This window comes from Gadus morhua, chromosome 4 (assembly GCF_902167405.1).
Source record: "Gadus morhua chromosome 4, gadMor3.0, whole genome shotgun sequence".
In the NCBI taxonomy this organism is placed as follows: Eukaryota; Metazoa; Chordata; class Actinopteri; order Gadiformes; family Gadidae; genus Gadus; species Gadus morhua.
Genome location: NC_044051.1, coordinates 17,165,536 through 17,178,035, shown reverse-complemented (window position 1 = coordinate 17,178,035; position 12,500 = coordinate 17,165,536). Strand labels below are relative to the sequence as shown.

Sequence of the window (12,500 nt, the reverse complement as noted above, 5' to 3'; positions counted from 1 at the left end):
GGATTAATCCTCTTCCACCGCTCCCTAACCCCCGGATGGGGCTCCCTTCCTGGGGAGCGCGGGCTCCTAGAGGGCACATCTCTGGCGCGCAGGGAGTTGGGCCAGAGTTTGCCGTCATTTAAAGGGGCCTACACACCACCCAGACTCAAACCGTTGTCTGACCCGTTCGGCAGAAAAGTTGCATTTTAACAAACCGCGAAGACTACTGCCAACTACACCACCACCTCATAACAAACAGTCTTTATGAGAAGTTCCATTCTGGTTTCCGTTCAGGCCACAGTACGGAAACTGCTGGTCAGGGTCACCAATGACCTGCTGATGACTGATCACTTCTCATCTTCTCGACCTCACCGCAGCATTTGACACCGTCGACCACCACATCCTTCTACATCGCCTTCACTACTCCATCGGTCTCTCTGACACTACCCTGGCTTGGTTCACATCATATCTCTCAGACAGAACAGAGTATGTATCACTGGGTGATGCTAAATCGTACACGCACTCTGTCACTTGTGGTGTCCCTCAAGGATCAGTCCTTGGCCCACCCTCTTCACGCTATACATGCTCCCCCTTGGTCTTGTCATCGGCCGGCATGGAATATCTTTCCATGGCACTGCCCCCTATACCTCAAATAACTCATCACTCCCCATTCCTCCTCACGCCATCTCCGCACTGAACAGGCCACCCTCCTCCAGCTTCCGAGGACAAGGTTCCGAATTATGGGCGATCGCGCCTTCTGCTCAGCTGCACCAAGTCTGTGAAATGCTCTCCCTGACCATCTAAGGGCCCCACAGACTGTGGATTCTTTTAAAAGAGGCCTAAGAACCCATCTTTTTAGAAAGGCCTTTGGCTAAACTGCTATTTTAAATTATTATTTTTTCTGTTATTTTTCTCTTAAATCTAGTTAGACTTTTATGTTGTATTTCTTTTAATGTGCATTGTAGCACTTTGAGGTCATTAAGTTAATATATTATCTATACAATTTATTATTTTTATTATTATTATTATTATTACACAGTAGCGTACGCCCTGCACTTGTCGGTGGTGCTAGTCTGCCCCTCCAACACACCGCGCTGATTGCTGGTTGTGTGCTAGTAGCACACAAAGAGAGGGAAGGTGTTATTAGCACACAACCTAACAGCACACAAACAATCAGGGTTAGGGTTAGATCCGATGGCTCCAATCTTCAGAATGCTAACGCTCCCAGACTTTGCATGTTGAATCTGACACAGTCCGCGTGCTTCCAAAGCTCCCAACACAGCTGAACACGCTGAACAGATTTGTTCCCAAACTCGTTTGAGTCTCCCCAAACATTTCAGATGGCCAACGGTTAGACCAGTGTGTAGCAGCCTTAAAAGCGAGAGTTAGAACCTGTCATCCTTTGGAACCGATTCGACCGCTCAGAGGGGTCCTGCCTGACCCTGCCTGCGTTCTCCGGGGGTACGAAACCTTCGATCCTGAGCGTCCAATCAAAACCTGTTTGAATTGAATCCCTTGGAATCGACTGAAGCAGACGTTAATGCATAAAGGGAATACAATACAACGGGTGATTTAAACGAAGAAAAAAAAATTAGCAGACGCTCGGTGCTAATCGAGTCTGCCCCCATGTCTCTCTCTCTCTCTCTCTCTCTGTCTCTGTCTCTGTCTCTGTCTCTCTCTCTCTCTCTCTGTCTCTGTCTCTGTCTCTGTCTCTCTCTCTCTCTCTTCTCTCTCTCTCTGTCTCTGTCTCTGTCTCTCTCTCTCTCTCTCTCTCTCTCTCTCTCTCTCCTCTGTCTCTCTCTCTCTCTCTCTCTCTCTCTCTCTCCTCTCTCTCTCTCTTCTCTCTCTCTCTCTCTCTCTCTCTTCTCTCTCTCTGTGTAATGGTTTCCTATGGCGGCAGGAGTTCTCGTTCGCCCAGGTGTGGGGCCGGGACCACCACCCGCTGCAGTGTGCCTTCTCCCTGGAGCGCCTCGGTCCCCCGCCCACGCCCCCGCAGCTCTCGTGCAAGATCAGCGTACGGCAGGTCAAAGGTCGCGAGCAGATCCTCCAGGTGTACACGCCGGCGGCGGAGGTGAGACTAGAGAGATTGGAATTATGAGAAAGGGGGAGAATGAGAGAGGGAGGGAGAGGGAGATAGGGGGAGAAGAGGGAGGGAGAGGAAAACTGAGCAAAAAAGGCATGTCCTCGTCGTTAAAGATTGTTGTTCCATTACTCTGAATATAGTCCTCCTTCATCTTCCTAATTTTTCTTCTTCTTTCTTCTTCCTCTTCTTTGTCCGGCAGAGTGAAAAGGGGCTGATTCCTCTCTTCCCCCGGTCCCACTGTCCCCTCACCTCCGAGTCGGGGTCCACCGCCTTCAAGATCCCCCGTCCATCCATCAGCGCATCTGTGCCACCTTCGACTCGGCCAACTCCAAGGGCAAGGACTGGCAACTGCTGGCCCAGAAGCTCCACGTAGACAGGTACGCATCATGTAGACAGGTGAACACCACGTAGAAATACACCACTTAGACAGGTAAACAGCACGTAGAAATACACCACGTAGACAGGTAAACACCACATAGAAATACACAACCTAGACAGGTGAACACCATGTAGACATGTGAACTCCAGGTACACAGCTGAACACCACATAGAAATACACATCCTAGACAGGTGAACACCATGTAGACAGGCAAACACCACGTGGACAGGTGAACACCACTTAGACAGGTAACACCTTAGACAGGTGAACACCACGTAGACAGGTGGACACCAGGTAGACAGCTGAACACCACGTAGACAGGTAAACACCTTAGACAGGTGAACAACTTAGACAGGTGAACACCACGTAGACAGGTGAACACCACGTAGACAGGTGAACACCTGGCAGACGGGGGAAAACCACGTAGACAGCTAACCACTAAGGACTGCTCGGCCCGCAGGGTTGATGGTTAAGTCGCAGGCAACAGCTGTATCTAATTTACCATAGCTGCTGATTATTGCACAGCATGAAGCGTAGGTCTAGTTCAACAGACAAGTTGTAGGCTAATCTGTTTACTCAACCCTTGGGCGATATTAGGACCCTAGTCATGACGAAGAAGCTAACAAAGTGTATTTGTTCATGTAACAAAGACGCAAATCCTAAAACCCTATACCGCTTTATCACTATCACAAAAAGTCCCTATTTCGCAAATGGTACCCCAATTGAAATAAAAACTAACGTACTGGCTTAGGTATATGGCTTACTCCCTTATCTGGATTTGACCGGTCTGCCAGGGCGTAGCGCTTGTTTATTACCAGCCCTGAGGCCAAAGTGTAAGGTGTTGTTGTCGGGTAGACTTGTGAACAGTGTGACCCGGAGGTCTGCATCGCATTTAACTGCAAGTTTTTTTTCCTCCATTCTCATTAAATCAGCAAAACACTAGCACACCGTCGTGCCAGCGCTAGCTAACAACGCTGCGTATGACACAGCCGGATTCTTACACGGCAATACCTGGCGTGGCTAGGATAGCAAGATTTTAACTGCATGTGGAACCCGGTAGAAGCCCACCAGCAGGTGTAATAAATTAGTATGTACCTTGTTAAGCAGATTTTCTTTGCAGTTATTTCTTCAAGAGTGCTCTTTCTTTATTAAAGCGTCCTCACTTTTATGATCAGAGGGTGGGGCGCCGGCAGGCCGGGCGTGTGGAAACAGTGCCCTCTGCTGGATGCAGGCTACCATTAGATCTTAAATATAGGGGATTCGATTCTATAATACATTTTTGCAAAGGATCCACATAAACACTGCAAAGTAAACTCCAAAAAATAATAAATTGACGCCAACATTGTACAGTTTTATTGATAATAAACACAATTTTAGCCACTTTCAATTATGGAATAAATTAAGTAAAATCTTGGAAAGGAATTAATGAAACTTTCATTGGGAACACTGTTGGAAAAGTTTGAACATTTAGTATAAAGCAGTAATGCAACGTTGTTTATTTTTGCTCTGAGCAAAAAGTGGATTTGAACAGCAGTTCATTTCCATCTTTCATTTTCCATCCTCTCCTCTTTCCACTGGCCTCTCCCTCCCGCCCTCCCTCCCTCCCACCCATCCCTCTCTCCCTTCCTCTCCTTTCCACTCTCTCTCCCTCTCTTCCTCCTACTTCCCTCTCCCCCTCCTCCCCCCCCCCCCTCCAGGAACCTGAGCTACTTTGCCTGCCAGAGGAGCCCCTCAGCGGTCATCCTCAGCATGTGGGAGACCCAGCACCAGACCTCGGGGGACGTGGACTCCCTGGCCTGTGCTCTGGAGGAGATCGACAGGGCCCCGTCACCCGGGACACTCACCCCACTGGGCAGGGCAGCGACCGGCCAGACTCTGGATTCTCTTAAAACACAAAACGCCCCAGGGGGGGCGGGGGCAGGCCTCTGTAGGGGATTTTTAAGTTGCATGAGCTCTGGTGAGGTTCCCGTGGTGGAGCTACAGGAGGCGCAGGAAGAGGAGGCGCAGTAGCAGCGGTGGTGTTGGAGCCCGACTAGCGGTTCCGCCCAGAGGAGGGGTTCCCAGGAGGAGGAACGCCGCCGTGAGGAAGGCAAGGGACAGACAGACAGGGAGATCCTGGAGGCTTCGTTCCGCCTGTGGTGTCGGTCACTCCGAGCTGCGCGGTGCAGCCACAGGCAACAGCTCGGAGGAAGAGAAGGAACGCTGAGCTTCTTCACTTTGTATTCGTGTCCAAACAAAAAGATAATAACCTTTGCTTTGGTCCCAGCGCAACACCACGCTCGGACACGGAGAACGCTGGAGCAGCAGTGCCAACGCAGGCAAGGAAGAGAGGGAAGAGAGGGCTTCCCTCGGGGGGCTGGGACGGTTCAAGAATACTAAGAAACGCGTGCAGCTCGGACCGCCTCTCACTGAGCCCTGAGGACCGACCATACTACTTATTTCTTCGGGGGGGTCTGCCAAAATGTTAGTGTTTTATGTCTCTGGTCGTATTCTTTTCACTCATGTTTTATTGCGTTTTTCCCTGTGTTTCTAATGTTACAAAGACAGGGTGAAGCTCTGCGAGACTCATCGACTCAGCTTTGATAGTAAGTTAATCCAACGATTCATCCGATCATCAAACACTAAACAGAACACACAGTGAGTGAAACTGAAAGTGAAAGACCGTCAGAGGGAGGGGATGTGTGTGAGCAGGGATTTTTGGAAGCACTATAATATCATCTTGCTGTAAAAATAAACAGTTTCTCTGACCATGGGAACATACACGTACACCAAATGAAAGGCTCTCTCTCTCTCTCACACATACATACAGACACACGTACAGAAAAACAACTCTCACACAGGAAAGCGACACACACACAGGAACAAAACAACACTTTATCTCTCTCACAGGAACACACACACACCCACACAATGACAGCTCTCACATACACAAAGAAACGCAAACACACACACACACTGACAGCTCTCATACACACAGAATCGCACACACCAACCCAAACAACTAACTAACTCCGAATGTAGTCTTACATACATATCCTGTTGTTGTCATAAAGTCGTATTCTACTGCAGATTATACCGTTGGCCGTCGCTTTGCTTTGAGATCTTTTTGATCAGTACTTTTCCGATATGAGTGAGTGTTACCATGCCATTGTTTCGCAGAGGAACACCTTGTGTTAGCCCTCATCGGGATTCTACTTTAGAGGAGCCTCGCTCAGATCCCCTTCCAAGATGTGGTTTCTCCTTGGAGATATCTCTCCTCCGATTCCCCCCCCCCCCCAAACACGTTCTCCCACCCCGAGGCAGGGCCCGGTACCCCTGCAGAACCCTAACGTATTAAGACCAATCCCCCAATTTTAATCCTAAAAAAACTATAGCTAACACACCTGACGTACCAAACCAAATTGACCATGTCGGATAAAAAGTTGGTTGTTCCTTTAAAGCTATACCAACCCTGTAAACCGATGCATGCACAGCCTTCTGCCTCCCCCGGCCCACTCCCCCCCTCACACACCCCACCGTTGTCGTTTCGGTACTTTTGCCATGTGGTGACTTTGGAAAGATAGGCTGGCTGAACTGGAATTAATGTTTTATTTTAAAAAGAAAACACAAAAAAAACTCTTCTGAACAGTTATTCCTGTTGTGTCTGTGTCCAATGTGGTCCAACAACCTTGATGAGTAACCGTTTCAATATTAAAAACAATGGTTTTAACATCCCTTGTCGCGTGTCCGTTGTGCTGCCAACATTTTTACCATGACGCACCCGGAGACCTGGCCATCGTGAACTCTAGACATGGACGTGATGATTCACATATTTATTCACTGACAGGCACACGTATTGATATTTGTGGCTTACCTAAGACGCTCACCTCACACACCCTTTCACAGAGGTGTCATCCTAGGGCAAACACAGCTGTCGCTTGTGACACTGATTCATGGGTCTTCTCCTCTGATGGACCAGGGCACAGGTAGCAGGCTTATCTTCAATAGTTTACTCTACTACCAGTGCCCGGGTGAATCAAGGGAGGATACCATTCATCTGTGTGATGAGCTACATCTGTATTGGTCCTATGAGGAGGCCTCTGGCAAAAGGGTCTGATCATTCTCCTTAATTAATTTAGCACATAGTGTTTGTTGATATCTGCAATTACCAAAATAGCTGCCTGAATCGGTTCAATAACATCGGCTGTATTGACGTAGTTTCACACCTGATGGATTTTAAGAAGCACTGTCCACAGTTGCCTATATAATGAGCCACTTTGATTCATGGATATGACCTCCCCGATCCTCCATCACCATGTGTGTGTTGACCAAGTGGGTACTTATTAGATCATCAGGAGCACACTGGCAGGGGGAGAATGTTAGTAATGAATGTGATGGTGGTGATGATGATGAAGAAGAAAGAAAAAATAACTTGGGTCTGCACTGGTTGCATAGCTTGAGAGCCTGCTTTTTATGAAAACGTTAGCTTAATAGCCATCGCAACACAGGCAATTACAGATTTAAAGTTTGAGATTCATGGTCATCCATTCTTTGTTACCTGCCTTCAGCTTTCGGCAAGGTCCGCCTCTTTGACAGGCAGGACGAAAGGGTTCCGCTCAACAATCAGCCAGGGTTTGAGGGAGTCCTTCAGGAAACTATTTGATGAATGACCACATGTGGGAAGTGGAGAAACGCAGCGTGCCATTATAAAGCATTGCCTTATTCCCTTAGGATCCCGTCCCATTTGACACAATGAGAGTGTCTCAAACAAAGTTAAGAGTTAGCCTTGGTGTGTACGACTACAAATGAATAATTGACAAGTGACAGTCCAACCTTCAAAAACTCCCCCAGTGGAGTCCAGTATTTTTTCCTTGTTGAGTCGAGCCAGAAATAATCGCCCCACAAATAGAAGAATACAAATCTATTTACGCAAGGTCAGCAGGCTAGATGTTCAGTGCAACACCCCAAGCAATACAAAAACTGTGTTCAGCGTTATCTCAGAAGCAAGTAAAAAAAGTTTGTTAACCAATGTCGTCGCTGTTGGGCCAAGATGATCGAAAGTGGCTGTTTGCCCTTGTCAGTACTGACAAAGTGGGCAGGATGTGCTATTCTACCCACAAGGCCGCAGCGCCAAGGGCAGTCAGAGCCACCGTCTGAACAATACCAGTGGTACAAACTCCTTTTATAAATCCACCTATTTCGTAAAGACCTGTTCTGTGTGAACAAATTCAGCCAAAGGGGGAATCCACAATTGGGGTTTAAAATGTTCAAAATGTTCTCTCTATTGGACCCTCAACGGCTCTAACAGAGCACCATTTTGTTAGGCTGGAGCCACACCAAACCTCTAGTTATATAGAGAGTCACTATGGGGTCGGGGGACTCTGGGCTAAGATGTCCTTGCCAATGGAAGAATGCTCCATGCCAGGTAATGGCTTCACCATTTCCCCTGAATGTGGGAGCCAGGCCGACTTATTTTCCACCCATCCACTACTTTTTCTTTCCTGGGAGGACAAGAGCCCAGAGAGTACCATTCAACCTACATTCACAAGGTTTTACTGACAAACCTAACATTTTGAGGACTGAAGTGTACTTTGAGGGCTTTTACAGATGAACTGCTGGTAATGGATTTCATTATCCTGATCTATCCCTCACTTCTTTTTATTAAAAAGTGAGCAACCTAGCAAATGTAATTCGTATCAAATATGGTGAAATAAATATGAAAGTTAAACATAAGGATTAAGTGTTCATCTCTTGGCGCTATCCAAAATGAAAGTGAACGTTTAGTGATCACACCGGCCTTTTGAACCGGGCCTATTAGAGCTGTTGTCGGTACGATTTAAGAGCTGTCTGAGGTAACTCTCTCTGTGCAACTCTTGAATCTTACCAACAGCCAGAGGCGTCGTCAGCCCCTTTTTACTGGGGCACGTGCCCCAGTAAAAGTCTCCAGTGCCCCAGTAAAATTCCATTGATCATTATTAAATTCATCTGCAGAAGCCGCTCTCGCTATGGAATCGGCAGGATTCATCAAGTGCATCTCCTGCTGCCTCTGGAGTCTTCAGTCGAGCCTGCCTCTTACCAGCCAATCAAAAAACGAAAGGGGCTACATAAAAGCCAATCAGAAAATACCCCTACTGTATCTGGGTAAGATTTAACGCAACAACCAATGAAAAAAATCAGTTATTTACGGATTCGTCCACGTGACTCTTCTGAATGTTTCAGTGGTAAAGTGTGTCAAGTATGACCAAGTGTTTCTTTCTGTTCAATAGTCTAGATAGAACTTTATCAATCCCCTGTAGGAGAAATTTGTTAATAAAACAATAATGGTAAAAAAAATAAGGAATCTCCCACTTCCGGCTTCCATGAAAGAGAACCATACTAATTCACACAATAGCGTTGATGCAAATCTAGCATTAAAGGTTAATTTAAGGAAGTTCTCTCCAGTCACGCTGAAACTAGTTTGCTAGTAGTAGCGCTTTAATTTGCAGCGTAAGAGAATTCTGAGAAATCTGAATGCTGACAAAATTCTCAGAATTCTGACACTGCAATTTATTTGCACGCTACGACTAGTGAACTACTTCAAAAAAAAAAACTCGACACTGCGACCAGGCGACAAATGACTGGGGAGAACCTTCTTAAATGAACCTTTAATGCTGGATTTAATTATCAGAATTCGGATTTTATCCAAGTATTCTGACTTTATTATCAGAATGCTGAATTTTATCTCACAATTCAGAGTTAATTAGCCTATTCGATTTCTGAATTAAAATTCTTGTGATGAATAATCTACATTTGTACAGTCGATGTGCAGCACTTTAATTCCCGTCAACTTTGTTTTCTAACACCAGCATTTCCACAACTATGCTCATGTTCGTGACTGCTATACAAAACCATTTATAGTGCATCTATTTTTCTGCTGGGTAGTGATAGTCGCCCTAAATGCAGCTTTAATTTGGGCTCTGATTCTGAATAAATGCCGCTGCTGAACTGTGTGAATAAATAAAGGGAACTGAAATCTAAAGAAGACGTGTGGTTTTGATGTACCGTGAATTCCAGCTGAAAGTGGAACATTGCTGCCATCAGGGGAAATTAATGTAACCTAGGCATATTGTAAGTAGCTTTGAATTCCTTGTTTTTTTGTTGATCATGTTTCGTTGGAAACCACGGGAGCTGGAAACAGCCCAGAGTAAGTCATCTCCTTTTTTAACGTTACAACAAATTCACAACTTGTTTGACACAAACAATGACAACTTGATTGCTGTTAAAGAATGTTGCCCATATAATTAGCACCAGTTTTTCAATACTGAGCGTCTGTAGCCTGTAGTTTTATAGCACACACACACACACACACACACACACACACACACACACACACACACACACACACACCATACGCGCACGCACACACGCGGAAAATGAATAATGAATGAAAAATTGTCTGTATTCAAAACTTGAAGTTTTAGTGGACAAAAACTTCCTTAACACAAAAAAGGAAATGACGGATATACAGGGTGTTTTTAACATACTGATCCAACAATGTTCCCAACACTGACACAGATAATTCAGATCATTGCACTCACAATTCCTGTAAACAGTTGTAGTTGTGAGCGATCTTTCAGTGTGTCGAGAAGGCTCCACACCTGGCTTAGGTCCACCATGGGGCAAGGAAGGCTTCACCAACTTTCTCTTTTGTCCATTGAAAAGGAGCAACTATGCAAAGTGAGTCAAAGCCACGTTATTGACCGCTTTGCCACCATGAAGGCGCGGCGATACAGCTTAATAGTGAAAAAATATCATTTAAAAAGGCTCTATGCAGTAGTGTATGGCCTTATTTAGTTTAATTTAAGAGCTTTGATGGTTCTATAACATTTTCCAGGTTGATTGGTGGCAATGAGCCACCTCACCTTAAGTCAGAAATTCTATTAGTTTTAAACCTTGTTTCTTGCCTTTTTAGTACATGTCGTTCTGGCAAAATTATGCTGTTTCCACACAGCTTCTAAATAAATATAGATGTGTAGACTTCTCCTGATAAAGAGGTGAAGGTCATAAAGAGACTTTTTGTTTATTTGTCAGTTACCTTATTTGTAAATCTTTGAGATGTGTATGTGTTTAAATAAATATAATTGTACGGTACTCATGAATCCATCTTTGCGTCTTTACCTTTACCAGTGCTTTAATATAGCCTACAGTATGACAGTGACAATGATTTTGAAGCTCGTACATAACCTTCTGTATCCATCTATTTCATATTGTGCACACGTAAAAAAAAAAATGTTGGCAGTTGGGGGCCTGTGCCCCAGTAAAACTCTAGGTCTAGCAACGCCCCTGCCAACAGCTTCTGAATGCAGTGACTCCCAACTGCACTGAGGTGTAATAAAGCAAGACGCGGGCACAGAAAACAAGCTCTGTGTGTGTGTGTGTGTGTGTGTGTGTGTGTGTGTGTGTGTGTGTGTGTGTGTGTGTGTGTGTGTGTGTGTGTGTGTGTGTGTGCGTGTGTGTGTGCGTATGTGTAAAATAAAAGTTCAAGAGTGCATGTAAGTACACGTGTGTGTGTGTGTGTGTGTGTGTGTGTGTGTGTGTGTGTGTGTGTGTGTGTGTGTGTGTGTGTGTGCAATTGTGAGAGAGTGAGTAGGTGTGTGTATGTGTGTTTGCGTGTGTGTATGTCCCTGTGTGTTTATCTCTGTGTTAGCTGTTTTTGTTTGTTTCTGCGTTTATTTGTGCGGTGTGTTTATTTGTGTGTGTAGGTGTACATTTGTGTGTGTGTGTGTGTGTGTGTGTGTGTGTGTGTGTGGTGTGTGTGTGTGTGTGTGGGTGTGTGCGTGTGCGTGTGTGTGTGTCTGTGCTGTGTATCACTACCAAAAAACGTTAAAAACATTATCAAAACAATTTAAATTGTATTTAAAGAAAAAAGCAATGTTAACTGCTGTTGTAAATCTGCCCTACACCCTGTGCTGATAGGGTGATGGAGTGACGGCTCTGTCCCTAGACGACTTCATTGTTTATCTGGGGGAGAAAGGGAGAGAAAACAAGATAAAGAAAGGAAATAGCTGCCTCGTGTCAAATCACATGATCCTCCTTGACACCGCCAGCTGCGACTTGTATAGCTTAAGTAAATATCTTTCATGACTTTTATTGAGCAAATGTAGTAGCGTTTGACCCCTGCTTGCCATTAAAATTGAATGGAATAATAACAAATATTTGTTTAATACATGAACCACTCCATTAAACACAATGTGACACTGCTAAGGATTACATCGGGGAATTATAGGCTATTATTTGGTTGGGTAAGTCAAACATAGACATTTGTGCACAAACCTATTGATTTTGTATTTATTGAGATTAACAGCAGTCCCATGTCTGGCTTTTAATACGATTACAACAAAAGTTTTAACAAATGCCGTCTGTGACAGAAATAGCTCCTGTTCTTTAATGCAATACATTAACCAGCAGATGGCGCTGTTCTCTTTGTAGTCCATTTACTGTTGTCTACAGGTCAGGTAGTTTAGTGTGGAACTTTAAAGTGATGTCGATTACAGAAGTATGATTTAATATAATCTGTATTCCTTTAAAGATTAGGTTTGCTCCATTCATCATTGTTGCTTTGGTAATGAAATTTGCATTCAATATTTCAAATGTAGCTTGGCACTGGTACACAAGGAAAAAGGGTAAGTGTATAATTCTAAGCTGTTAGTTCAAACTGACTCAAGAATGCACTGATTTAACAAGCAAACATTTATTTGGCCGGCATTTCCAAGGCCTACTTCATGTTTCCACAAAGTAGCTGGCTCTTGACAAGGGGCATTGCACTCATCAATTTGTATCTGGTCTGTTTACGCAGGGTGTAGTGTGGTGTTTATTTAAAAGGAAAAAACGTAGTGCAGGGGTCCGTAACTCCATAAAGCCAGCGTCGCTGTCGAATGTAAGCTGTCGTGGACAGGGGTCTACGACCGCATGTGCTTCGTTACGATCCCCCCAGACACCACCGCAATCACACACCCACCCCCGTACCCCCCCACATGCCCCACCCGCCGGCCCCTCGGACAACTGCTCTGCCTCAAACGGCTTAAAGACTCTCTCTCGTCC

The 12,500-nt window shown here is 45.2% G+C and overlaps 1 protein-coding gene across 1 annotated transcript in view; it reads left to right on the top strand.

The window, feature by feature from the left end:
• LOC115541849 (netrin receptor UNC5D-like) overlaps positions 1-6,154 on the top strand; it is a 156,629-nt gene extending 150,475 nt beyond the window's left edge. Inside the window, 4 exon segments of the mRNA XM_030353736.1 lie at positions 1,880-2,050; positions 2,262-2,343; positions 2,346-2,439; positions 4,139-6,154. Of these exon segments, the coding sequence (XP_030209596.1) occupies positions 1,880-2,050; positions 2,262-2,343; positions 2,346-2,439; positions 4,139-4,451 (660 nt within the window). The 3' untranslated portion in view covers positions 4,452-6,154.
• The last annotated feature ends 6,346 nt before the right edge of the window (positions 6,155-12,500 follow it).